This window comes from Hippopotamus amphibius, chromosome 8, assembly GCF_030028045.1.
Source record: "Hippopotamus amphibius kiboko isolate mHipAmp2 chromosome 8, mHipAmp2.hap2, whole genome shotgun sequence".
Classification (NCBI taxonomy): Eukaryota; Metazoa; Chordata; class Mammalia; order Artiodactyla; family Hippopotamidae; genus Hippopotamus; species Hippopotamus amphibius.
This window is the reverse complement of record NC_080193.1, coordinates 3,123,665-3,151,173: the sequence shown is the minus strand read 5'-3', so window position 1 is coordinate 3,151,173 and position 27,509 is coordinate 3,123,665. Positions and strand designations below refer to the sequence as shown.

Sequence of the window (27,509 nt, the reverse complement as noted above, 5' to 3'; positions counted from 1 at the left end):
GTTGTGGTCGGTGCTCATCTCGGAGGCGCCCCTGGGAGAGCCCCCGCCCTCAGCTTCTCCCGCAGTTTGGGGCGTGTGGGAAGGTGGGAGGAAACGGGATTGGTGTTGCCAGTGAGGGTTGGTCGGTTTGTTTAGTGAACTAAATGCCAGACTGTATTTGGATTTTACCAGTTTTTCTATGAACATCCTCTCTGTTCCAGGGTCCAGTCCGGGGGCACCACATTGCATTTAGCTGCGTGTCTCCCCGGTCTCCTCTGGTCTGTGACAGTTTCTCAGTCTTTCCTTGTTTTTTGGGGTTTTTTTTTTTTTTTTTTTTAAATGACCTTGGTTGTCTGGAGGAGATCTGGCCAGATATCCTCCAAATAAGAGGATATTTGGAGAAAGTCTCCAAATCTGGTTGGTCTGATGTTTTTCTCATGGCAAGACAGGATTTATGGGGTTTTGAAAAGAATACCTCAGAGGTGAAACATGCTTCTCGTCACATCCTGTGGGGGTACAACGAGATCCACACAACATCACTGGTGACGTGAGTTTGTCCTCACTTGGGGATGTGGGACTTGCCAGCTGTCTCCACTGTGAAGCTGCTGTTTCCCCCTCCCCTGTTCTTTGGAAGCAGGTCACTAAACCTGCCCACTCCAGAGAGGAGCCAGGAGCTTAAACCCCACCACTGGAAAGTCCCGTCTGCACAGGTTTAAATTAGTGGGACCCTTCTGTAAGGGAGGTTTTAGACAAGGTTCCTAAGCTGATATGCGTCCCAGACCAAGCACCTCCCTCTGCTTGGCTCTCTTGAGGCCTCAGTGTGAAAAGAGGCCCTCCTTGTCTTTCTGTCTTTTCCCTCTGGCCTTATTCCAAAAAATTTCTTCAGGTGGATTATGGAAATAAATGCAACCTCCAGAATAAAAATCTGACTAGATGGGAAAATTCAGGAAAAGAAAAAATAAGACAGGACATCCTACGAGGTCATGTAGAGTACTTAGAGTTTCCTGCTAAATTCAGTCCTGCACTTCCTGGTAGCCAAAGAAAAGTGGGAAACAGCTGTTCCAGGATTCAGGGTGGTCATGAGATAAAGACAAACCAGGTGTTGGGGAGAAGCATAACTTTTCCTGGTATTAAGATCTGAGCAAAATGCCTTTCTGTGCAGCCTCTTGAAAGACGGACATTGTGTGATATGGAGCAGGGGTCAGGAAACCACGGGGCAAGTCTGGCCCCCCATCTGCTTTTGTCAATAAAGTTTTATCGGAACAGAGCCACACCCCTTCGTTTACATCATCGATGGCTTCTTTGTGCTTTTTCACGCAAGTTGAGCAGTTTCAGCAGGCCTTATAGCCCGCAAAGCCGAAAATAATCACCATCTGGTCCTTGACAGAAACTGTTTACCAATTTCTGATTTAGAGGATAACCCTTAACCACATCCTGGTTTAGGCTGATGGGGCAGTTCTCGGGGGCGTAGGTGAGAGATGACCCAGAGAGGCCTGGAAGGCAGCACCTCGGAGCTTCTGTGCCTGAGAGCTGGATCTAGTCCCTCCATTAGCTTCTAGCTTAATTTTACAGTGTAACACCTATTCCTGAGTCTTGCTGGTTGGGGGCAGATGGTGGTTGGTAATTGCAAGCTGCCTCTTGCTGCATTTCTCAGTGTATTTATGGTGCTGGCAAAGTCTTTGTGGTCTTTCTTTTTTTTTTTTTTGGCAATTTGTTTAGCCTGATGTAGGAGAACAAATTGGTTCTTTCAGAATCAGGGCTGATTTTTGTCTCCCAGCAGACATTTGGTAATACCTGGAGACATCTTTATTTATCACAGCTGGAGTAGAGGGAGATGACAAGGGCGTTGTTCCTAGCATCTGGCGAGCAGGAGCCAGGGGTGTCGCTCAGCACCCCACCGTGCACAGGATGGGCCCCACAACAAAGGCTTATCTGGCCCCTGATGGCGATAGTGCCGCGGTCGAGATGCCCTGTTTTAGGAGGTGTCATTTTTCCGTCATCTAATAGAGTATCTGATGATATAAGACCCCATTCTGGAAGTACTTGAGAACCCCGTGTAAGAGGGACGAGGAGTCTTAGATTTTTCCAGAAGTGCTCTGGAAGGCCTGCTGTTCTCTGCAGGTGCTTGCTGTGGGGCGCGGCCTCTCTGGGTGGGCACATCACAGTCCTGCCCTCCAGGCCATTTAAAGGGAATGAGACAGAAATCCACGACATGAAGCAACACCTGGCAGCCCCTGGGCGAGGGTCAGAGACCCAAAGCACAGAGACAGTTTCTGTTTGGGGGCTGGGGCGGAGTGAGTCAGGGACGGTTTCACTGAGGGAGCAGCTTTTGAAACACAGCGTTTGTAGCCCATGCTGGTGGGGAAGGGCGTCCCAGGGTGGCGGGCACACAGACAGCATTAAACACGCAGGGTTGACGCAGAAACGTAGCTGAGGGTGAGTGTGGGCGGGGCAGTGTGTGCAGGAGCCCTGATGCCGCGAGTCAGTTCTCAGTTCTAGCTCGTGGGGAGACTTGAAAGATTTCAGGGTAACGGAGTGATGGGTTGGAACTGTCCTTTAGGGGGATGCAGCTGGAGTGCTCGCAGGTAGGGTGTGTGTGTGGTGGGGGGGGGTTGTGGGAGTCATTGGAGGGGACGAGGCCTCTCTTTAGGGGTGAGGCTGGAGAAGGGAGCTTCAGGTGCGCCTGAGGTGTGAAGCTGGGGAAGTGGGAAGACTGACTGCACCTGTGACAGACGCGGGCGAGGAGAACCGGGGGTGGTAGAGCCCCTCGTCTCTAACCGAGCGCTCCCTCCTCCCAGCCCCTAGGAGTGATGCTGGCTTCTTTTCTCCTTCTGTGGGGGTTTTCTTTAGTGTAAATCTTACGGTTTGAGTCAGGTGCTGGTCCTGTGGGTTCACTGTGCATGATGGCCTCCCGTGGCCTTGGTCTGGGGCAAGGGAATTCCTCCTGCTCTGAGGGAAGGGGCTCAGGAGGGGGCAGGGGTCCCTGGCCTCCTTTCGCTCCTCCACAGGGACCAGTGGGGACTGGGAATGAGAGGAACGGGAAGGACCGTGCATGTGAATAGCCTGAAAGGCTTTTGGGGGGTTTTTTTGGTATTAACTTTTAAATCTCCTGCAGGTGTCTCTGGACCAGACGGCCGCCCCGGTGTTGGACGGCTGCAGCCTGGGGGTGAGCGCAGGCCAGTCCGTGGACAGAGGCAACAGCCAGACCTCTGGGAACTCACAGAGCTCGGGAGAACAAGCCTTCCCCTCTGCAAACTCCAGTGACAGCAGGTGAGACTCAGAAAGGCCAGACTCGTGCTGCTGGGCGCTGGGGCTGGTCTGACCCCAAAGGCTGAAGAGGCTGGGGGTCCAGCCACGAGTTAGGTCTGGGAGCGCAGACCAGTGCGTCCTCACCAGCACCTTTTGACAGGGCTAATGGTTCCCGCAGAGACACAGGGAAGCGTCGTCAGCCGTCGTGCAGGAATGGGCTTCGGGAAGGGGGCCCAGAGCAAACCCGTCCCGCTGCACGGGCGCCTGTGGTCTGATGCCTTGCCTGTGTCAGGTGCAGTCAGTCCCCGCCGCCCCAGGAAACGGACAGTGAGCAGGTCCATAATTGTCCCCAACGTGGCTCTTTTCTTTCTTTTTCTTCCCCCTCTGCACCGTGCAGCATGAGGGATTTTAGTTCCCTGACCAGGGATCGAAACTGTGCCCCCTGCAGTGGAAGCACAGAGTCCTAACCACTGGACTGCCAGGGAAGTCCCCATGGCTCTTTTCTTGCTTTTGAATATCCAGGAGAAAAAGAAGCTGCTTGGACCTCATTTGCTGGAGGAAGTGCCCAGCTTTTAATGATGTTGTCAAATCTGAGAGACTTCCTTTCATTTCCTTGCCAGCTGCGTTCGCTTTATCATAATTCTGTCCAGTCTGCTCTTGTTCCCTCACTGCACTGACCGAGTAGTCCTCAGCTTAATGGTCTAAGAAACGTGACTTTGGGACTTCCCTGGCGGTCCAGCAAGTGGGACTCCATGCTTCCAATGCAGGGGATGCGGGTTCGATCCCTGGTTGGGGAACTAGGGTCCTACATGCTGCATGGCGCAGCCAAAAAAAAAAGCATAAAGAAAATAAATAAAAATAGAGCATACGTTAAAAAAAACTAGAAACAAACCAAACCTGACTTAGGACCCTTCACCTGAGAGCGGAAGGTGGTGTACGGCAGCTCACCTGGCTGGTCCCCATCAGCGGCCGTGCGGTTTCCTTTGCGTGCCGCACATTCTGTGCCAGTTTTACTCGTCCATGCTGGCCAGTAGAGGTGGTTAGTTCGGAGGCGGCGGCAGTTCTGGGCTTGGCTGGCCTCTGTGGGCTCCCCAGGCCCACGTCCCTGCCAAGCCCGGCAGATGCCTTGGCTGCGGCTGCCCAGGGCACAGCAAAGACGTGTGCGTCTCTGCTTCCTCGTCACTCACAAGAGCAGAACGGCAGGTTCTCTTCTGTTTTTGGAAGAACTGGGAATGTTTCGGCTGGAGATGAGAAGGCCGAACACGACACGAATCAGGACCAGCGACTGAATTACAGAGAACACACTCCCTGTCATGATCAAGAGCTCCCCAGCAGCTGGCCCTGCCTCAGGGAAGCAAGCTCTCTGCCGCGGCAGATGTTCACAATGGGGCGGCCTCTGTCCAGACCCTTGTCGCAGGGACTCGGGCATTAGAAGGAAGTTCTCTTTCACGGTCTTTAAAGGCTTCTTTAACCCTGAGACTCTGAAATGCTCCAGTGGGTCCTGGGCCCGCCGAGTAGGAAGAGGGGGCTGGGACTGGGGAACAGGAGGGGTTTCAGGAGCTTCCGGATAAGCCCCAGGTATGGTGTGATGGGTGGCCCTGTGCGTCCCATGCCCAGTGATCTGGGCTCAGTTGCTGAGTGCTAAGCATGGTTAAGGACCGTTGTATCAGGGAGGAGGAACTCAGGCAACAGGCGATGGAAAGATCTGGGCGCTGGAGCAGGCAGATGGGATCCAAATATGGACCCTGATGCTTCCCGGCTGTTTGACCTTCACCAGCAACTTTTTATTATTACTATTTTAAAAAAATATTTATTTATTTATTTGGTTGTGCCAAATCTTAGTTGCAGCTCGTGGGCTCCTTAGCTGTGGCATGGGAACTCTTAGTTGCGGCATGCACGTGGGATCTAGTTCCCTGACTAGGGATCGAACCTGGGGCCCCTGCAATGGGAGTGCAGAGGCTTAACCACTGCGCCACCAGGGAAGTCCCTTCACCAGCACCTTTTGTCTCCAATTTCCAAAGGGTAGGTGTCACTGTTACGTATTTAGTATCATTTACCATTTTGGACTTTGTGGGTGTTTGTCCCACGCGCAGTGTTTTACACACGTTAACCTCCCAGCAACCCTGGAAGACAGGAGTAGCGTCATCCCCCGTTTTTAGATGGGAAACCTGAGGCCATGAAAAACCAGGAGCCCTTCAGCTGGTGGTGGTGATCCCGGGATTCTGTCCCCCGTGCTCTGACCACATTACTTAGTGGTTACCTACTGCTCTGCGGTGAGATTAAATGACACGATGCGTGAAAGGCCCAGAGCATTCTTCCAGGGACTTTTCTTGGAAGGGTTCGGGCCTGACATAGATTATTCAAAGGGGAGATGCTTATTAAAGGAAGCAAGTTTGGACACAAAACCACTTGAATTCTTTTTTTTTTAAAAAGCATACATTTTGGAAGCAGGAAACCCCCTGTGAGACATCCCCGGGACGTAACTGTGCAGAATTTGCTTGAACACCTTCAGTGTCCATATCATCCTAGTGTCTAGCTCTGTAAGAAGCAAAGCAAGAGGGTCAAACCTCTTGGGACGTTCACTCTCCTCTGTGTTGCAGCTCTCAGCAGCTGACGGCCAGCTCCTTGACGTCCTCCTCCACCCTGGTGGAGATCCTGGAGGCCATGAAGCACCCCTCGTAAGTGGCTCGTCTCGCGAACCAGTGCGGGGGCGGGAGGGTCCCACGGCCCCAGCCGGGGTGGTGCTCAGGCAGCGTGATTTGGTGGGTTTATACCTGACCACTGCTCAGCAGCTGTGAGACCTTGGGCAAGTTACTTGACCTCTCTGAGCCTCCGCTACCTTGTTTGTAAAGTGGAATTGCGGTGGCTGAGTCATGGGATTGACGCGAGGACTGAATGAAATAATTATGTAAATTACCCCGTGTAACGCCTGACAAGCACAGGCGTCCTCTGGAGACCAGGTCCTCTCCTCCCCCTTCTCTTTCCCTGTAACACCGTCTTTTGTCCTGTCCCAGGGATTTCTGCGTCTAGGCATAGTGTGGAGAAGTTGTGCTGTGGGGATCCTGACTTCGGATAGCAAATGCTTTAGTGGGGGGTCCCTTCTTTTTCACTTTCTCTTTCTGCTTGTTGCCGCCTTGGAACCCAGGACAGGAGTGCAGCTGCTCCCGGAGCAGAAGGGCCTGTCGCCGTGCTGCTTCATCAGCGCGGAGGTGGTGCACTGGCTGGTGAACAGCGTGGAGGGGGTGCAGACGCAGGCCATGGCCATCGACATCATGCAGGTGAGGCCCCAGGGCAGGGCCCTCGCCAGTCACAGGGTGGCCCCGGTCGGGGCGAGGGGCTGTTTTTAGTCAGTGTGAGGCCCGTCTGGCCTCGACGAATCATAGAGCAGGTTTTTGTGTTTGGCTTTTTTTTTAATACTTATTTAATTGGTTGCACTGGGTCTTAGTTGTGATGCGTGGGCTCCTTAGTTGTGGCATGTGAACGCTTAGTTGCGGCATACGTGTGGGATCTAGTTCCCTGACCAGGGATCTAACCCGGGCCCCCTGCATTGGGAGTGCGGAGTCCTATCCACGGTGCCACCAGGGAAGTCCCCTTTGAGCAGGTCTTGGTTTGAAAGGCGCTGCTATACCTCGATGTACACATCGGGCAGAAGCGGCCACCTGAACTGAAGTGTTCTGGGCAGAGTCTGTACTTCTGAACCTTCGGGGGATCTCTGTGAGGGTCCCAGGCAATGCCCTCCCTCTGCCGCAGCGCCTTCTTGGCACCCTGCGCGTCCTCTGCGAGGGCACTGGCACAGCAGAGCGTCCACATCCCATTCATCCTCCGCCCTGACCAGACTCCCTGAGCGCAGGCCACCCCTTAACGTGTGTTTCCACATCGCCACTGCCTGGTGTGCTTCTTGGCACATGGTAGGCCCCGAGTGGGCACTTGCTGAATTTAATGACACTATTCTCAACTGGAATTAAACTAGAGAGGAGGGGAAAGGGAGAGGTCGGTTCGCACCATCCTATCCACACAGAGGCCCCCCCACCCCTGGGGTAATCCAGTGCCATTTGATCAATACGTGTCTATGTAATAAAATTATTAGAAACATTCCCTGAGAATTATGTCACACTAACCATTTATTTCTGGAGAGAGAGGAAGAGGAGTGAGACATGGGAGAGTTGACAGAGGTTTTTTCTTTGTTTTTAAATTTGGCTGTGCCGCACGGCTTGTGGGATCTTGGTTCCCTGACCAGGGATTGAACCCACGCCCTTAGCAGTGAAAGCCCGGTGTCCTAACCACTGGACCAACAGGGAATTCCTGAGTTTTTGTTGTTTTTTTTTTTTTAAACGAAAAGCTTTGACGTCTGCATAGCAGAAAGTTAAATTAGTTGAAGTTGGCTGATGGTATGACCTGGATTTTCTTTATACTTTTCTCTGTGTTTGAAATATATGATGGTACTGTATCATGCGTTTGCATTTTATAATATTATAATTCACACCAGGCACAGCATCGAACACAGTGAAGTCGTCGCAGCTGATCGGGGTGGAGGGTGGGGTCTGTGGGCTGCAGGTCTGAGGTGCACCCCCGCAGGAATTACAGGGCGTTATTGTCTGTCCTTCTAGAAAATGCTGGAAGAGCAGCTCATCACACACGCCTCTGGGGAGGTCTGGCGGACCTTCATCTACGGCTTCTATTTCTACAAGATCGTGATGGACAGAGAGCCTGAGCGAGGTGAGGCGGACTGTCGCCCACAGGGCAGGTGTTCCCTGGCGACAGGGCTTCTCTGGCCCCTTGTGTGACGCTGTGCCCTCAGCTGGCGGATCTGTCAGCCTCCTTGGGCATCTGTGCGTACTTGGAGCGCCACCGGAGTGACAGGGTTTCTTGAAGCCGCACGACGTTCTTGGTGAGCACAGTGTGGTTGGAAGATAAGCCTCAGAGAGGCCGTGGGAAGTGGCGAGGAAATGCCTGCGGCGCGTTCGCGGGTGGCTGTCTTTACCCACGGCGCCCCCTGCCCCCACCCAGCGCAGGTGGGTCCGCGTGGTAGATGAGGCTCTCGTCTAAGGGAGAGCACTTTTTACTCGCTGGGCCTTCAGACTCCATCTCTCCGCCCAGGAAGACTCACAGTCTTTCCAAGATAAATTTCAAGCATTTTGTTTTTTTAATGAATAAAAGTAATTCCCAAGAGGGGAGCGATTTCCAGCTGGTCAGAGCCGCAGGCACCCAGGGTTCCAACCAGCATGTCCAGTCTACCCCGAGCACGCGGGGACCTTGGTGGGGGTGACTCCTATCCTGCAGGCAGACAGCTTCGCGGCCTCTGGGCTTCAGGCATCCTCATCAGATGAGGCGGCGGGTGCCCTCACTGGTGCTCTTATCCGAGGGCGTGTCGGAAGTGGGTCCATCTCGGTTTCTTCCTCATCGCCACCAGCGTGTCCATCACCCCTCTTCCCTTAAATTCTGAGTTCGACCAGTAGACGCCCATCTTACCTTCATGGTGAAATTCGATACCCAGTTACCGTCACGTGCTCTGAAAGGAGAGGTCTGAAACTGGGATAAAATATTTTTTAAATTGAAGTAAAGGTCACATAACATAAAACTAACCATTTTACTTATTTATTTATTTATTTTAATTTAATTTTTTTGCCACACCGCACGGCTTGTGGGATCTTGGTTCCCCAACCAGAGATTGAACCCGGGCCCTGGGCCACCATAGTGAACGTGCCGAGTCCTAATCACTGGACCATCAGGGACTTCCCGAAGCTAACCATTTTAAAGGGACCAGTCCTGTAGCGTGTAGTATTCACGGTGCTGTGCAACCACCACCTCTGTCTAGTTCCAGACCCTTTCCATCGCCCTGAAAGGAAACCCCGGCCTCACTAGCGCTCTCTCCCAAATTCCTCCTCCCCCAGGGCCCTGGCCACCAGCAGTCAGCTTTCTGTGTCTAAAGACTGGCCTTTTCTGCACATCTCACCCAAATGGCCTCATGCATTCTGCGTCCTTTTGTGTCTGGCTTCTTAGCATCGTGTTTTCAGATTCGCCCGTGTTGGGCGTGAATGGGGAGAACACGAGCGCTTGCGCTGAGAGCTCCGCCTCCCCTCTGCCCTCCCCAGTGGCCGTGCAGCAGCCCACCACCTGGCACACGACGGTGGTGGACGACTTCGCCAGCTTCCAGCGCAAGTGGTTCGAGGTGGCCTTCGTGGCCGAGGAGCTCGTGCACTCGGAGATCCCTGCCTTCCTGCTGCCCTGGCTGCCCAGCCGGCCGGCCTCCTACGCCAGCAGGCACAGCTCCTTCAGCCGCAGCTTCGGGGGCCGGAGCCAGGCGGCTGCGCTCTTAGGTAGGTGCCCGAGCAGCTGGGGCCCGGGATGCACTGGCGGGGGTGCTGAGCAGAGGGGCAGCCAAAGGGACGGGGCCACGGCAACCAGGGTTAGAGCCCCCGTGGCTGTCACGCCGTGACCGTGACTGTCAGGCGCCATGGCTCCTGTGCGGCTTCCTCCAGCCGAGTGGGTCGAGTGCGTTATTCTCCCAACTAACCAACAGGGCTCAGCAGTTGTCCGGTCAGGGCAGGGCGCTAATCCTGCACTGACAGGAGAGGATGGACAGTGTGGCCACTTTCTCCAAGAGGCTCAGGATGCAGGGGATGTGAGCTGGTGCTCCCTGCTGGTTTAATTCCTGCCAGAGGCTGTCCCACGACGGCAGCATCCTAGGAGCTCGGAAGAGGAAGGGACCTCAGGGGTGGTCCCTTCCAGGCACTCACCCTGAGTGTGACCCTCCCCTCTGCTGTCCTTCCCCAGATGTGCTTACCTGTCGAGGGATGCACACTGGGATCCTTCTCTCTCCTCCTTGGTTCCTGCAGCCCTGAGATGGGCTGAACACCTGCTTATTGAACAGTGGTGACCTTCGCTCTCGAAGACCAGACTGATGAGTCAAGATGTGAGCGTCTTTAGAAAATGTGTGCTCTAGGCAGGGTGTCGTGAGATCTCCCTCAAAGGCAGGTTGGAGAGACACCCTGAAAACCATCTGAAAGGAGGGAAGCAAATGTAACATAGGCTAAACTCCAGTGAAATGCTCATTCTACTTGGTTAGACCAGAAGTGTCAGGCTAATTGAATTCTCGCCTAGCTGGTGGAATGGAAACGTGACTGGTCATCATGGTTTCCAGATCCTCAGAGCCTCTCGGAGCCGGCGTGGCCAGTGGTCTGTGTGAGAGGCAGGGGGCAGACCACCACCTGTCCCCAAGATCCCCACAAGGTCGTGTGCAGGGTCCCAGCCTGTGTACTGCATCTGACACTTGGTTAGGGTTACTGCTTCTGGAAATGCGCTGTCATTTTGGTTCTGGAGACTAGCTTGACAGTTTGTGTAGGAACATCCTCATTTCCAGAGTCTTCTGCAGCTGCTGGTACAACCTGCTTGTGACTGACGTGGTCTGAAACTTAGGCTGAGATTCATGTGATTTGGTTTACCTTTGGTTCTTGGTTACTTGAAAAAATTGTGGTTAAAAAGGAACAGCATATGGGAAATATGTCTAAAAAAGAGGAATAGTAGAGGCAAAGAGATTTATGTCTACAGCAGGTAGTTTATTAACCTGGGGGTGGTCTTCACCCTGTGCATGGGTGTCAGGAGGGTCGGTGGTTTTGAAACTAGGCAGAATCTTTCATATGTGCATGTTTTGTGGGAAAACATCCTCTTATTAGCTTTTCAGTGGCTCCCATGATTGTTACAGTGGAATTTTACTCCATCAGCTTCCTTTCCCACCACCCCTCCCACAGGAAGTGGGTTTCTTTTCCTTTTAAACCTGACACAGCATTAATACAGCTGCTTCTCTCCAGTAACATCCTCCCACTTCTGTTAGGATATGAGATCCTTCTTCCCAGCATTTTTCAGATTAGAATATAGACTTTTACTGTGTCATTTACTTAAGTGAGAAAGATCAGTTGTCTTTAAATTGGTCTATCTGTAGTGCTGAGTCTTTTTCTCAGAAAAAAAAAATCAACATGATATAGAAGGAGAAGAAGGCCTTTGTGTCATTTATGACCTGCTTCCTTTTTCTCTTTATTCATTTTGATGTGGTCTTTTTTAGACATTTATAATTCTCAGTCGGAAGTTAGCATCACAAAGCTGCCTTGAAATGCCTGACGGTGGCACATGGTCCTGTCTGGTGTGGCCTGTGGTGGCTGCACTTCCCCACCCCTGTCAGTGTGTGTCGCTGAGCCGTGAAGCTCAGGGACGTCCGAGACCCCGGAAGAGGCAGCACGGCCTCCCTTGAGCCAGCCCCACACCTGTTACTTCTCAGCCTTCTCTTGACAGCCCACCAGATCTCAGGCTCAGGAGGGGCTGTAGGGCGCTGCCGTCCAAACCCTGACACTTGAGCATCTTCTGTAGCATGCTGAGGAGCGGGAGCGAGCCGCTGTTTGGAAACTCCCACCCACACGGCACTCATTCCCGAGGTCCCTCGTTCTGCCAATGGGCAGCGCTGGTTGTTACCTTGACCTTCAGTCCCCTCCCTGAGACGCTGCTTTTTCTCCTCCGGTGACACTGATCCCCTCCTTGGGTCTTTGACAGGCCCTCGCTGTGACCCGGTGAAGGGTACTCAGCCTGTCCTCCTCTGGGTTTGTCCCTACTCACTGGCCTCGCGGTATCTCGCTGTCCCAAGGGGAGCAAGTCGGTCCTCATGGAAGTCGAGGAGAGGTTCAGAGAACGGGCTGGGGCTGCACCTCGGCTGGGCTTACACCGCCGTCAGCGTCCTCGGCCCGTGGCGGCGTCCGCACTGTCACCTCTCCCCCTGAGGCACGAAGCCAGTGGTACCTGGAGCCCGTAACCACTGGGCCGAACAGCACGCTTCCTCTGGCTTCCTCAGACCAGCCTGTTCTGAACTTGACGCGCCAGGTGGGAGAGGAGAGATGCGCACGGTCACTGCTGGTGTTTTCCTGATGCCCTTTCTCTCGTGACCGGGGCTTTTCACCTGCGGACGAACCCGCTGTCCAAGCCTAGAGAGCAAACTTCCTTCCTTTGGTCTGGGCCGTTCAGTAAAGGGTTGCTCTGGTGGTGTCAGGAGTCAGGGACACGAGGCAGAGGCAGAAACGCGTTTTGATGAGACTTTTAGCACCGGAGTCGCCTGGTTCCTCAGTCTTAAGCAGCGTCTGTGGGAGTCTTGGGCAGACCTCCGATCAAGCAGTGGTGATGGGTTCGTGGCTTGAACTGGGAGGAAGGCGTAGCAGGAGCAGGAGGAAAGGAGCAGAGCTACCGGGGAGGGTGGCCAGAGGAGAAGGCAGGAGGGGCTCCGAGAGCCCCGCTCACCCGCGTTTCACTCGACCCTCCCCGTCTCTGCGAAGCAGCTGGACGGGCGCCCTCTCAGCTCGCAGACGGGGAGCGAAACCAGGAGAAGTGGAGCAGCGTCCTCAGGGGCGCAGGGCTAGTGGACGGCAGGGCTGAGGTCTTCTGACTCCAGGTCCCATTTTGCACGTTCTGTGTACGTCGCAGCTGAGCGTGGGTCTGCCCGTGTCCCGTTTATCGTCCGAGCGGCAGCTCCACTGCCCCCCCCCCCCAGCACAAGTTCATGCACATTGCTGACTCAAGAGCCGTTGCTTGTCTGTGATAAAAGCCACTCAGGGCTTCTCCCTGCAGAACCCAGAACTCAGCTTGACAGCTGCAGAGAAAGCAGTGCCATTGGATTTGAGGGGGCGGGGGAGAAAGGGGGGCCGACTGCAGTTTACAGAAGCCCCGGGTGTGGCAGTGCCCAGCCAGGCGGAGCAGAGCCCTCATCTTCTCTTTGCTTCTGAGCCAGCTTCGGGCCTTTAGTCGGGTCAGGAGCGTGAGTATCTGACCCGTCTCTAAAACACCTCTGTCTCGGTTGAGAAGGGTTTCTGAACAGGAGCCCAGATTGGATGAGCTACTTTGGTGCTGATCCGGCATCCTTGGGCCACACATGGTTGTTGGGACAGGGAGTTAGCCTTTGTTAAGAGGTTTCATTTCTTCAGAAAAGATTACAGAACTATTGTCTTCCTGGGTTGAAACCAAAAAAGCAAGACCTCTTCCTCACTGTGGTCCGGGCTACTCGTCCCATCGTGTCCCTTCGTGGTCACCGGAATCGGGAGATCTGGGGCGCAGCCCGGCTGAGGTTTTGACTCTGATCTTGGCCAAGACATTTTCCCTCCGTGGGCTGCTGTTTCCTCTTCTGTAAATCAGGAGTTGGATGATATTAGGGGAGGCAGACTGTGAACAAACAGGCCTACCGCCTGTTTGTTCATTTGTTTGTTTTCTAATAAACCTTATTCTTAGAGCACTGTTAGGTTCACAGCAAAACTGAGCAGAGAATACGGTTCCCATGTATTCCCTGCCCCACCCCCCGCACAGCCTCCCCCACTGGAGCGGGACACTTGCTACACTCGGGGACCCTATGCTGACCTGTCATCACCACCCGAAGTCCGTGGTGCCCCTTAGAGTTCACCTTGGTGTTGTGCATTTTCTGGGTTTTGACAATTGTGTAATGACAGGTATTCACCATTATAGTATCACACAGAGTAGTCTCACTGCCCTAAAATCCATCTGTTTTCGTAAGTAAAGTTGTATCGGAGCACAGCTGCGCCCATTTGTTTAGGTAATATCTGTGGCTGTTTTTGCACTGCAACGGCAGCGTTGAATAGTTGGAACAGAGACCTTATAGCCTGCAAAACCTAAAATACTTACTACCTGGGCCTTTATAGAAAACACTTGCCGGGCCCTGGCCTAGCTGATTTCTTGGAAGCGTCTGGAATCTGCAGTTTCACGTCTGATGCTCGGTTTTGTGCTCTTCCTCCTCACCCCCTGCCTTCCTTCCCCTCCCCTGGGCCCCCCCTCCCACTGCGATGTGCTGACGTAGCCGCCACTGTCCCGGAGCAGAGGACCGTGACCCTGGACGTGGACGTGAACAACCGCACGGACCGACTGGAGTGGTGCAGCTGTTACTACCACGGCAACTTCTCGCTGAACGCAGCCTTCGAGATCAAGCTGCACTGGATGGCGGTGACCGCCGCGGTGCTCTTCGAGATGGTGAGACCCCCTTACGTGTGCTCGGGCCTGGGCTCACCCAGCAGATGGGTGCACGGGTGCTCAGTAGAGATTCACGTCACTTAAAAAATTGTTTTCAGTTCAGCCTCCTGTTACCTTTATCTGGACTGTTGCAATAACTGCTTTCAAAAAATTAAACATAGTGAAAAATTCAAGCAGTTGCAAAGGGTATAGATCAGGATTTCTAAGCCTTGGTGCTACTGACACGTAGGTCCGATGGTTCTCTGTTGTGGGTGGCCTGGCCTGTGCATTGCAGGATGTTGAACAACATCCCTGGCCCCTACCCACCAAATGCGAGCAGCATACCCTCCGGTGACAACTAAAAATGTCTCCAGATGTTACTGATGTGCCCAGGAAGGGGCGGCCTTGCCCCCAGTTGAGAATCACTGGTGTAGAGCAAAAAGTAAACCTCTCTCCCACCCTCACCCTGTTCCCTGGGTCTTCCGTCTATTGTCCTGCCACTTTGCCGGTACTTGTGGAGAGATTCTGTGCAGATAGAGGCCCTGGTACATATTTTTATTTAACACATATAGTAGTTCAGAATATTTACTATTCATGTGTTCTTCTTATCACCTATATATCTTCTGTATCAGTATAAGTAAGTCTGTCTCATTTTTTGTTTTAATTTGTTTCACCTCATTTTGGGGGGAAGGTTTTTTAAAATAACATTCATTTTTTTAAGTTAACCTGTGCATAATAGGAAACTAAAAAACACAAGAAGCCAAAACCAAAGTCATCCATAATCACAAGTATTTTACAATCTGACATGTACTTCTAGGTCCCATTTGTGTATCTATGCAACTAGGCATCCATTTTTGTGTAGTTAAGATTCTTCAGTTACATATCATGCAGGCGGCGTGTGGGATCTTACTTCCCCGACCAGGGATCGAATCCGCGCCCCCTGCAGTGGAAGTGCAGAGTCTTAACCACTGGACCAACAGGGAAGTCCCTGTATTGTGTTTTTTAACATATCATGAATATTTACCATTTCAAAGTTCCAAAGCTACCTGGGTATTTTGATAACTGAGGATACATGACATCAGCTCAATCTGGTAGGCATCGCCTCACTGTCTTTAAGGGCTGCAGAATACTCTATTGCTTGTTTATATCATAGTTTGCCTACTCAATCCGCTGTTCATGAATATCAACGTCTTTAACTCTGGTTCTCTACGGGGGTGGGGGAGGTGTGTGGTTGTGCCCTCTTAGGAGCACTTGGCGCTATTGGGAGACATTTTTACTTGCCCCAAATGGTGGGGGTGCTTCTGGGGTCTAGTGGGGTGGGGGGGAGACCAGGGATGTAGCCCATCATCCTGTAGTGCAGAGCACAGCACAGCCTCTACAGCAAAGAATCCCCCAGCCCCAGTGTCTCCAGTGCCGAAGCTGAGAGGCCCTGTTTCAGCTGGTCTCCTGCCTGTTCCTGTTCCTCGTCCGCCCTGGTCACTCTCGGCCACCTCACTAGGTCACTCACTGCTCCTGGCCGTATGTCTAGAATAACTGCTCCTTAGCTGAGCTGTCAGCATGTTCCAGGAGCCCTCTTGAGCCATCTTTACAGTCTGCTACTCTTTTTTGACACTCTCTCCTTCAGCCCAAAAGAGTATTTTTCTGTGGCTTCAACTGAGTCCCACTCCCCTCTAGCACTGGCCCAAGCATCTCATTGCACAAGAAGGTTCAAAAAGAGTTTGTGAAGAGCTAGGAGATCACCAAAGCAAAGGAGCACAGCATCAGCTAGCAACGTCCAGGTTTTTTTGTCCGGCACTCATAAGCCTAGCTTTATCTCGTAGACATAGAAGAGATTGGTTCAGGTCTCTGTGTGCCTCCTCATGGCGTTACTGTGTTTGAGGACCAGCCTCCCTCTCGGAGACACTCTCATCCAGGGAACATTCTTAAGGTCAAAATCAAAAAAGACACCCAGCTTCCCATCCCGTGCAGCCTGCAGGGGACACCAGCTCTTCCCCAGTAGGTCGCCACCGGATGACCACTCTCTCCAGCCAGAACTAACCTTCCGGCTCAGCGCGATAGCCTCCTCCTCAGAAGCCCCACCAGGTGACCCTGTCTCAGAACCACACGGCCACAGCGTTCACACACACACACACACACACACACACACACACACACACACACACAGAGTTATAGTTTGGCAGCAAGAAGAGTGTTTCCTCAGAGGATTTAAGCATCTGTCTTTTAAAAAGTACAATTTTTACATCAATTCATGTAAAACCCACTGAAAGCTGCTTATCTTTTTATCATGATTTTATTAAGTTTTTAAGAATCTCTAGTGTTTACTATTTTAAGGCCACGTCCACATTTGTTATGAATCATATTTTATTAAGATAAATATTACATAAGCCTTAGAAATTACTTGGTCAAGCAGAGACCTTGGTCATGGTTATGAGTGTTCCTGGGAAAAAAGCTGAGTGGTCATTTTCCATTTTTAACATAATCATATTTGTTTAAGTCAAGGTACGACCCAAACTGTATTTTTTGGAAATAATAGTTGACAAAAAACTCATCTGTATTCCAGTGCCACGTGCATCAGCCTTTTTATTTTTTTTATTTTTTTTATTTTTTTGGGGGTACACCAAGTTCAATCATCTGTTTTTATACACATATCCCCGTATTCCCTCCCTTCCTGGACTCCCCCCCACCTCGAGTCCCCCCCCACCCTCCCCGCCCCAGTCCTCTAAGGCATCTTCCATCCTCGAGTTGGACTCCCTTTGTTATACAACTTCCCACTGACTATCTATTTTACAGTTGGTAGTATATATATGTCTGTGCTACTCTCTCGCTTCGTCTCAGTTTCCCCTTCACCCCCCGCCCCCTCCCATACCTCGAGTTCTCCAGTCCATTCTCTGTATCTGCATCCTTGTTCTTGTCACTGAGTTCATCAGTACCATTTTTAGATTCCGTATATGTGAGTTAGCATACAATATTTGTCCTTCTCTTTCTGACTTACTTCACTCTGTATGACAGATTGTAGTTCTATCCACCTCATTACATATAGCTCCATCTCATCCCTTTTTATAGCTGAGTAATATTCCATTGTGTATATATGCCACATCTTCTTTATCCATTCATTTGTTGATGGGCATTTCGGTTGCTTCCATGTCCTGGCTATTGTAAATAGTGCTGCAATAAACATTATGGTACAAGTTTCTTTTGGGATTATGGTTTTCTTTGGGTATATGCCCAGTAGTGGGATTACTGGATCATATGGTAATTCTATTTGTAGTTTTTTAAGGAACCTCCAGTTTTATGCTTTAAAAAGTATCCTAATATACAATGCAATACTACTCAGCCATGAAAAAGAATGAAATAATGCCATTTGCAGCAACATGGATGGACCTAGAGATTATCATACTAAGTGAAGTAAGTCAGAAAGAGAAAGACAAATATCATATGATATCACTTATATGTGGAATCTAAAATATGACACAATGAGCTTATCTCTGAAACAGAAAGAGACTCACAGACATAGAGACCAGACTTATGGTTGCCAAGGGGGGAGAGGTGGAGGAGGGACGGAGTGGGAGTATCTTAAGACTGAGAACATTGCCACAGTTCCCTAAGAAAATGACATTGGTGGGGAGGTTTGTCTTTAAGCCCCAGTAACTTTTGTTCTTGGTCAGTCTTCAGACAGATGGCATTTGGGAGCTTGTGGAGAGCGGCTCTCATTCTTCCAACTCAGGGCTCATCCCTTCTGGCCAGAGGCCACCACGGTCATCTTGTAGCCCGAGTCTTGTCCCTCTCAGCCCTCAGCTGAGTGGATTGTTTTCCTATTTGATATTTTGGGCTTAGTACATTTTCGATAAAGGACAAAATTAGAAGGACTTAACCTGTATCCCGTGACCTTCCTTCAACAGGCTATAGAACCAGAAGAGGTAGGACATAGCCCTCTAGTCTCTTCCTCCCAAAAGAGCCCCTGAAGTCGCAGAAGCTCAGGCTGTGAGGAGGAGCTGTGCACTTACCTCCCGGTCTTTCAGGGATCTGCAGGAGGTTCAGCTGTGCGGCCGCCTCCCCTGGGGCGGGTCTGGAGCCCGCCGACACGAATCCGTGAATGTGCTGGTCCATCCACAGGCCGCCACTCGGGCAGCATCACTCGGCGGGAAGTACTTTCCCTGGTCAGCGCGAACTTGGAGCTGACTCTGTGTTTCTGTGCCTTCCACCAGGTCCAAGGGTGGCATCGCAAGGCCACCTCCTGTGGCTTTCTGTTGGTGCCGGTTTTGGAGGGCCCCTTTGCGCTGCCCAGTTACCTGTATGGCGACCCGCTCCGGGCCCAGCTCTTCATCCCGCTCAGCGTCAGCTGCCTGCTCAAGGAGGGCAGCGAGCACCTGTTTGACAGTAAGAGACGCCCCCTCCGGAGGGCCTGCCACCCGCGCAGACCCCGCCCCCAGGGCCACCTCTCTAGGTGCCTGGACGCCAGCTTTTCACGGGCCAGCGGAAAGAAGCAGCCTTTGGACAAGAGGCCAGAATTTTAATCCTGGTTCTTCACTTAGTGGCTGGGTAACCCTGGACAAGTCACTGAACATCTCTGAGCCTCCAATGCCTTACTCCTAAAATTAGCGGCCTGGCCAGCTCAGGAAGACCCTCGTGTGGCCTGGAGGGGATGGTGGGGTGGGGGTGGGGGGCGCTGTGCTCCGTAAATCTTGAGCAGCACCGGGGTCTTCCCCACGCCCTCCCCTCTCTGCTGCAGCCTAACTAGTTTGGGCGGTGGGAATGTGACGTTCACAGGAGGCTTGGATCTGCTGCTCCACGAGAAGAGGCCAGAAAGGGGAGGCGTTGAACGCACGACAGGACACAGCGTGCCGTTGTGCAAAGCTGGGGTGCCTCAGCACCTGGAGGGCTCGAGTCCCGCGTCTCAAGGAAGCAGGGCAGGCGGAGGACTAGGACCCCTCAGAGCGCTTCCCTGGAGCAGACCCCTTGGGGCCAGCCCTGCCCGTTGCTCCACCCCCGTCCACCAGACTCCGAGGGCGGGTGTGGACAGGTGGAGGGGTGAGCTGCCTTTCCTCAGCACGGACTCACCATCCCCAAGCGCTCGCTGAGACGAGCATATGACTGGCTCCTGCAAAACGTCCCGTGAGCTCACGGATGATCTTTTTATAACAGAAAGCTAGAGTCATTGCTGCTGTGTCAGAGCTCTTTAGCGTCTCAGGCGTAGAAATTATCAACGTGGAGGAAAAAACTTTGGAGGCAAAGGAGATGCATCTTCCCGAATTCTTATGAGTCTGTGCCCTGGTTGGTGGCAGAGAACCTGCCCCCACCCCGCCCCCCAGGTGTAAAGGGCTTTTGTTCCAAAGGCCCACCTGTATGTCCCTTACATCTTGGAAGACATTTTTGTATAGACACAGTGTTTTAAGAGATAGTTGGGGTTCCAGGCGAGCCCCACGGCCTCTGGAGGCCGTAGACTCCGTGATCCTTAGGGTTTACTAAACATCCCCCCCCCAGCCCCGCCACGTTCTCATTTCCGCTCGTGGTGTGGCCGACGGGGGACTGCTTTTGCACTTCTGAAATGCCAGGTGATTATGTCTGTATCTGATGACTTTAAGCCAGGCACCACCTCCTGCTGTTTTTAATGTTGAGGGGAAGGTGAGATCTCCCCCCATACCATCCAAAGACTCCTCTGAGGTTTTCCACCTTTGCTGTAACAGCACGGGGGTGCTCACAGGGCTGGCACTGGAGGACATGTGTGTGAGCTGATGGTTTTCCCCGCCAGTTGTAACCCAGTCTTTAAGACCAACATCCTCTGTCAGTTGCCATGGTTACAGCTGAACGAAAGTAGTCCTAGTTGAAAGGAATAAGGACTTGAATCTAAAAATCGATTTTCTTGCTTCGGTGCCACCTCTCTTCCTGTTATCTCCCTTGCTGGTAGCAGGGAATTCAAAATCTTAAAAACCTGACAAGAATGCTCTGTGTCTGTTTTTACCTATTAAAGCCAAAGTCTTTTCTCTTTTCTGCTCTTTGGTTACCCAGAATCCTTAAATCTATCCTAGATATAAAATCCCAAATACGAAAAGAGCCACCAAGCCCCTGCAGGCACCCCGGCGTCTGGGACGAGGTCCCATGTGGCTGCCGCTCCAGCCCTCTGCGCCTCAATGCCAGGGGCAGCCCTCGCCCGTTGCCTCTGCCGTGTGACAGCCGCCTCAGCCCTGCCACCTCCTCGCTCTGCTCCTGTCCTCACACCAGCCAGGCTGGAGCTCGAATTGGGCACTGGGGGCGGGCACACGTCTGCCCTCCCCCACAGCCGGTCACTTTCCCAGAAATGATTTTTATATTGATTTGCTTCAATTCCCCCACCTCTAAAATGGAAGACTGGTCATTTTTTTTTTCTCTCCTTAGAAGAAAATAGCATGCATTTAAACCTTATCCTTTGGTTGTATTTTAACATCCTGCTCCTTTCCACTTTTGCCACAGATGGTCATTAGAGTAAGTCTCATACGAAGTTCTAGTAGCTCACGTTCATCGCTGAGGACTCATCCCTCCCCATTCTAGACCCTGATGGAGCTTGAGGGCTGTCACTCTCTTCAGGATGTCCCTCCTTGGGGTGGAGACTGGTCCTTCCGAAAGCAGGTGGCGTGGAAAAGCAGAGCTCAGGCTCAAGGGGGAGAATTGCCAAGAGGAGTGAAGGATGCAGAAGCCCAGACCCAGGGAGAATGGCAAACCCCAGAATCACAACTCGGCATTTATCCTTTTCTTCCTTTCAGGCTTTGAACCAGAAACATACTGGGACCGAATGCACCTTTTCCAGGAAGCCATCGCGCACAGGTTTGTTCGCTTAGCAAGAGGGAGGCGTGCGGAGGCGTCCGTGTTTGTCTCGAATAGCGAAGCCCCCGTACGTTCCCCTTCTGGAGAGACGGACCCAGTCCACCACCGACAGGTTCACTGCTTATCTCCAAATGGTCCTTCCACCTTGGTTTCAGAGATGGGTGCCACCTGCCCAGTCCCTGGAGCTGTAGTTTTTCAGACCTGCTTCTCTCTGCTTCCAGCTGGTGGGGGAGCACAGAGCTCTCTCCTCAGCCCCCAACAAGACCTGGAGCCAAACTCTCCAGGAGACGAAAAACTGTAGGTAGAATCTGTCGGGAGCCCCTTGACACATGTTGAGAAGACAATGGATGGTTAAAAAGCAACAGATACGTTCAGTAGATATTTGCTGGCACCTAACACGCGTGTCAGGGAGAGCCTCTCCTAGGCTTCACTGGAGCCCCAGGCCGGTCCACCTGTGTCTCCAGGGCATCACTGACTCAGTGTCTGGTTGCTGCCTCGCACTAATCATAGAAAACCAAAGCCTCCTGTGCCTGCTTCAGTGTCACGGCACCTTGTTCCGGTGCCTTCAGCTGTCCCCGCCCCACCGTGCATACACCCCCACGACCACAGGATAAAAGTCTAGACGCTTCAGCCTCCCCCACCCAGGCTGGCCCAGGCCTGCCTTACACTGCTTGGTGAAGGCTGTGAAATGAATGCCAGGGCTCCTGACGTCCTCCGTCCAGGGGGACGGGGTGCGATTCGGGGCAGTCGAGTGAAGAGGTCGGTGGGAAAGGACTTTGATGTGGGAGGCTGACAGGCCTGGTTCCCCTCCGCCTCCAGCAGCATCTGGCTGAGGGACCGTGAGCTGCTTTGCCTTCGCGTTCTTCCCCCTCACAGTGTTGCTGGGAGGGTTAGTTCCTGGCACCTCGTAAGCCCCCAGGAGGCAGTAGTTATTATTCGGAAGATGAGTCTGTCAGCAGCTTGTGCTGACCCACGCTGAGTAAATAGAGAGCCTTGTTGGGGAGGCAGAGAGGAAGAAGGGCGGACTCCAGGGCCGTGCCTGCACGTGCGAGGACCAGCCGACGGGGATGAGCTCACGGTGCCCGTCAGCCGAGCATTTAATTTACGTGCCTGACTTCACGTGTTCTTCAGTAAATAATTATCAAGTGCCCGTGTAAAGCCAGCAGTTTCTGTAGAGGACGCAACACAGTGCCTCCCCGAGCTCAGTGCAGGAGAGGAGACAGGATTTCACGTGCTTTAGTTCTGTCTCATGACGGCCTTCATTACGGAAACCCCTCAGACTCGGGCAGGGGCCACATCTGCCAACCCATCCTTTACGGCACTTCACAGGTAGAGCTGTAATAAATGCGCTTCGTGGAAATAGAAAAACCAGGAATAGAACAAGCCATGGATGAAAAATGGCCCCTCCCACCTGTTCCCGGAACACCGTGAGGCAGGGACCCAGATTAGTGTTCCCTGTCTTAGGAAAAGGACTCCAGTTACGATACTTCTCAATGCAAAGCCTTTATTGGGAACTATTATGCACTTAGTGTGGGAGAACAGAGAGGAAGGGAGAGGGGCCCGGCCCAGCAGAGTTAAAGGCCTTCCCTGGGGGAGCTGAGGGTCTCTGCTGTGGGGGTGGGCGCAGCGGGGGAGGGCCGGCGCGATGGAGGGGGTGGGGGGATGGCTGGGCCGAGATGAAGGCTGGAGGAGGGAGAGAGCTGGGCCTGGAGGGGCGGAGGGTGGGAAGCAGTGAGGACAGAGAGGAGAGAATGTTCCACCTGAAAGACGTTCCAGATCCCTTCACCCGGGGCTGGGGGCGGGGGGGGGGGGGGGGCCGTTGGAGAGTCATGTTAGCCACACTCTCACCCCCCTCCCCCGCCGCGTCCCTGTAGCCCAGGGGGCCTCATCAGCGCGTCTCCCTGCTCTTCCCTTAGGTTTGGGTTTGTTCAAGATAAATACTCTGCCTCTGCTTTCAACTTCCCTGCTGAGAACAAGCCTCAGTACATCCACGTCACAGGTGAGGGCGCGCTGGGCGCGCGTGGATGGGGTGCGGGCCGAGGCGGGACCAGGAGCCCCTGGGGAGCAGGGGGCTGGCCCGGGCGCCCTCCCTCCCTCCCGGCGCTGCGACCTGGCCCCTGGCCCCGCAGGGACGGTGTTCCTGCAGCTGCCCTACTCCAAGCGCAAGTTCTCCGGGCAGCCGCGGCGGCGCCGCAACTCCACCAGCTCCGCCAGCCAGAGCCTGTTCTGCGAGGAGCGGGTGGGCTACACCTGGGCCTACAACACCATGCTGACCAAGACCTGGCGCTCCAGCGCCACTGGCGACGAGAGGTTCGCCGACCGGCTGCTGACGGACTTCACGGACTTCTGCGCCAACCGCGACAACCGGCTGGCGGCCTTCTGGACCCGCTGCCTGGAGAAGATGCACGCCAGCGCCCCGTGAGGGGGGCGAGGGGCCGGGGGTCGCCGGCCTGCGGCTGCGCGTGCTGGCTGGGGTCCGGCAGGCTGGGGGCGGGGTGGGGGGCGTACTGCTTGGGCCCCGCCGGCGTCCCCCCCCCCACCCCGTCCCGCCCCGGGAGGAAACTGCGGGAGCCGCCGGCCGGGAGCAGGCGGGAGGGCAGCCCCCGTGCGCGTCCTTCCCTCTGCCGTTCGTTCGCGGGCGCGTCCCTCCCCGCAGGAGCATGCACAGGATGTAAGATGATTTTGTGAAATAATGTACCATAGGCTCACACCAGCTGTATATACGTGTACAGAGCAGAAGCAGGAATAAAGTGCCCGGTGTGGCAGCCACCCCGTCCTCTGCTGAACAGCCGTGCCCCCTTGCTGGGGTCCCGGAGGCCGATGAGGCGGCCACAGACACTGGGGAGGACTCCAGAGTTCACGTGGGGGTTTGGCTGCAAGTTTACTGAAAGGTGTGTCTTCATGGGCCCTCCGACAGGAGAGGAGAGTTCCGGGCAGGCTTCTCCCAGGACGAGGTGCTGGGAGCCCGCAGGCCTGGCCGTGGGAGGCGAGCCTTGTTCAGTGGGAGCCCTGCGTGGTGCGCGGGTGGCACGGCGTTCCGGGAAAAATCCACGGAAGCCTCTGTTGACTCTGGCTGAGGTTAGGACCCGCTGCGTGACAGGATAAGACTCAGCGTGGTCCTCAAGCTCAGCGCCGCCCTCACTGGCCAGGGGGTAGAGGGTGGGGGACCTGGCAGCTCCCGCTGCTTCCCCTCCCTGCACTTCCCCTCCCTCCACCTCTCCACCTGGGGTTAAGTGCAAGCCCCGTTGATCTACCTCCTCAGTGGCCTGCGCCTCTGTCCCCCTTTCCCAGGCCCCCTGCAGCTGCTCTCAGCCTGGCCTCACCTCCTCCTCCTGCTTCATGGCCAGGAGCACCTCCCACCTGGTCTCTGCTTTCACTTGAGGCCGTCACCACTCGGCCGTCACCACTCTGATGGTGTGCCCCCACCTATTTAGACCTCTTTGGTGACTTGAACTTCAAAACGCTTAGACATGGCTACCTGATCTGGTCCCGGGCTTCCTCTCCAGCCACCGGGAAGGTCACAAACTCTTTATCGGCTCAGACCCTTTGCACATGGGACCCCTTGTCCCCTCTGCCTGGAACACTCCTCCTCACTCACCCCGGCCGTCATCCATCCACCCTCAGCTCAAAGGTCACTTCTCCAGAGAAGCTCCGTGGGACCCCGTCGCATCTTCCCACGGCATCTCGCCCTCCCCCGACCACAGTGGCACGTGGCAGGGACTTGCTGATTTTGTTCGTCCTTTTGTTCCTAAACATTCGGCATAATTGAAGATGCTGGAGAGGTGGTTGTTGGCCGGGCGCGTGGGGTGAATGAATGGGCTCTGGGCTCAAGGGCGAGGCACTGGGTGTCCCGTCCATCTCTCCCTTGCTCCCCGGGCTCCCAGCTTACTTAATGGAGCCCGTTTTCTCCTCTGCAGGTGCAGGTGTGGCTGCTGCCTGTGGAGATTTTGAAAGAATAGGTCTGTTGACATATATGCAAATGCACTGGCTGATTCCTAGTGTGGAGCAGGTCCTCCACAAAAACCCATTTTCTTTTCCTTTTTTGCCTTCCCTTCCCTCCGCTAAACCTTTGCTCCTTTCTCAGCATCAGCGTCCTTCATTTATAAAGAGGGAGGCTGTCTCCCAGGGAGGTTGATGGATCTAAAGACAGATGTACCTGAAAGGACTGACTGACTCGCAGGCAGTACACAAATGCAGGCTGCCCACCCTCACAGGCCGGGAGTCCTCTTCCTGCACTTGTGAGCCAGCCTCCTGGGTCATGGTGTGGACACAGCAGCTGCTGGCCCATTCAGGTCAGGTCACCCGGCACCATCATCTGTGATCTTCGGTGTCCTGTGCGTAGGCCAGCAATTGCCCCTGCTTTCTGCCCTCTTCCCTCTCCCAAAGATGACCCGGGAGAAAGCCCAGGGAATGATTTGGTGGGAGAGGAGGCAGCTGACAAGTTAGAATCCTGAGTCACCCATCCTTGGGAGCGGGGCCTGAAACACACGTGCCCTCCAACTACTCCGCCTCGCCCCCAGTCCCTCCTCCCGCTGCCCCGCACCTCCTCCCACCCACTTGTCCAAGACCCAACAGGGGAATCAAACTCAGTCCTCCACCTCCTCCTTCACACTCCCACCTGTCCCTCAGGCCTGCCCACTTCCCTCCCTCCTTGCTGCCCAGCTGCAGAGCCTGGCCCTAGGGGAGGGCGTGGTTTTTGTTTTTGTTTTTGTTTTTGTTTTTGTTTTGGCCCACGACACGTGGTATCTTAGTTCCCCTGACCAGGGATCAAACTTGCGCCCCCTGCATTGGAGGCACAGTCTTAACCACTGGACCACGAGGAAAGTCCCCGAGGACTTAATTGGTGGAAAGAGAAAAGCAGTGGACTTGGGCCCAAGAGAACCTGGGGTTAAACTCCAGCCCTGCCATTCTTAGCTGTGAGAACCAGGGATGGTTCTGTCTCTTGAGCCTGTTTCCTTACCTATTTAATAGGGATCGTGTGGCCTCAGCTCCCACCCCCCCCCCCAGCACCCATCTGCGCACACACCTCTGAACATTTCTTTTCTGTGCCTGTAACACTGTCTTTATTTGCTGACTCATTTCAGCTCACTCGCTGGGACTTTCTTCTGGTACATTCTTCAGTCAGTGAGAGTGGAAAGTGAGTTGGTGAGACCAAGGGGGCTGGTGCGTGTGGCAGGGCCCCTCACGGGGTCCAGCACATAAGAGGAACAGAGAACTGTGAGGAAGACCTTGAAGGGACCCCCAGTCTGACTCCCTAAATTAAATCCTGGAAAGCACTCATTTGTGTTAAGTGATACTGTTGAGGCCCCGATGTGTGTGACGAGCCTTGGGTCACGCCAGTGCAGGTGGAGATGAGGGCGGTCCCATAAGGCAAGAGCCCCGGAGCAGGGGGTTCTTGGAGATCTGGTCCAGCCTCTTCATGTTCTCCCAGATAAGGAGACAGCGACCTGCCCCAGCGCTCGAGGTGGGACCAGCAGGAGGACCCAGGACCTCCGGCTCCCAGCCCTGTGCCTTTCCAGATGCTGGATCTGATTCCAGCAGCGCCACTTGCCAGCATGTGACCCTGAGTGAGTTACTGCGACTCGCAGAGCCCTGGTTTTCTCATCTGAAAAGTGAGACAATAATACCCCCGTGGAGTTGTGAAAATTGCCCGAGAGAGTTTGGGTACAGAGCTGAGACGGTGCCTGGAAGGTTGTGAACCCTCCCTGAACGCGAGCTGTTATGACGATGATTGCCCGGGACTCTGGACCCCCGGGGCTCAGAGATGGGAATGACCACAGAGGGCCGGAGTGGACGGGCAGTCTTTAAAGAGGAAATGGCCTTGGGCCTTGTAGGATGTGTAGGAGTCAGCGTGGTCAGGAGGCCGCACGCCTCCAACAGCTGTGGCCGTCCTGCCTTGTCTGGGTCCCAGGAACCTCTGCTGGGAGGTGTGCTCTGTTGGCAGGAAGAAGGGCCTCCTGGCTGCCGCCCACTGGGAACAGGGTTGTGGCCCGAGGCTTGCAGCTCTGGAGATATTTCTCAGCGCTGTGGTTGTGCTGGGGGCAGGGGTGCACACGGGACCCTGTACACCTGGGGCAGCACCACTCAGCCTCCTCTACGGAGAAATGAGTCTGGGGTGAGGAGCCACACAGGGTGTGGGATGCAGAAAACATGATGGGGAAAGAAACATCCCTTTACTGAAGGAACGAGAAATCGGCCAGAGGGGCTTCAGAGCAGACGAAGGAGCTGCCTTAGTCCCACCCGTGACTCCTCAAGACTCCTGTGCCTAAGAGCTCACTGAAATCACAGATCCCACAGCCTGCCCCAGAGATTCTGATTCAGGGGGTCTGGACTCTGCACTGTAAACAGACATTTGAGTGACCCTGCCCCACACCCGCTCTGGGCTTCTTTCCGCTTACTTTACGCACAGCCCTCACCAGCCTGGAAACCTGATTCTCAGACCAAAGCAGAGCAGAGGTCTCTGCACACCGGAAGGCAGAGAACTCAGAGCAGGGTGA

At 53.9% G+C, this 27,509-nt stretch overlaps 1 protein-coding gene across 14 annotated transcripts in view; it reads left to right on the top strand.

Moving 5' to 3' along the window:
• The window catches only part of DEPDC5 (DEP domain containing 5, GATOR1 subcomplex subunit), a 98,244-nt gene that overhangs the window by 62,876 nt on the left and 7,859 nt on the right, over nucleotides 1-27,509 (top strand). For 7 of the 14 annotated variants that reach the window (XM_057744916.1, XM_057744917.1, XM_057744921.1 and 4 more), the window contains 11 exons: nucleotides 3,095-3,249; nucleotides 5,829-5,906; nucleotides 6,374-6,506; nucleotides 7,836-7,944; nucleotides 9,321-9,545; nucleotides 14,066-14,235; nucleotides 18,420-18,591; nucleotides 20,952-21,012; nucleotides 22,929-23,011; nucleotides 23,142-23,430; nucleotides 23,745-23,903. In XM_057744916.1, coding sequence (XP_057600899.1) covers nucleotides 3,095-3,249; nucleotides 5,829-5,906; nucleotides 6,374-6,506; nucleotides 7,836-7,944; nucleotides 9,321-9,545; nucleotides 14,066-14,235; nucleotides 18,420-18,591; nucleotides 20,952-21,012; nucleotides 22,929-23,011; nucleotides 23,142-23,430; nucleotides 23,745-23,903 — 1,634 coding nt within the window. Of the gene's footprint in view, nucleotides 1-3,094; nucleotides 3,250-5,828; nucleotides 5,907-6,373; nucleotides 6,507-7,835; nucleotides 7,945-9,320; nucleotides 9,546-14,065; nucleotides 14,236-18,419; nucleotides 18,592-20,951; nucleotides 21,013-22,928; nucleotides 23,012-23,141; nucleotides 23,431-23,715; nucleotides 23,904-24,929; nucleotides 24,972-25,096; nucleotides 25,347-26,096; nucleotides 26,150-26,443; nucleotides 26,580-27,509 lie in introns of those variants that run through there. The other 7 variants (XR_009055059.1, XR_009055058.1, XR_009055056.1 and 4 more) reach the window with 6 other exon arrangements.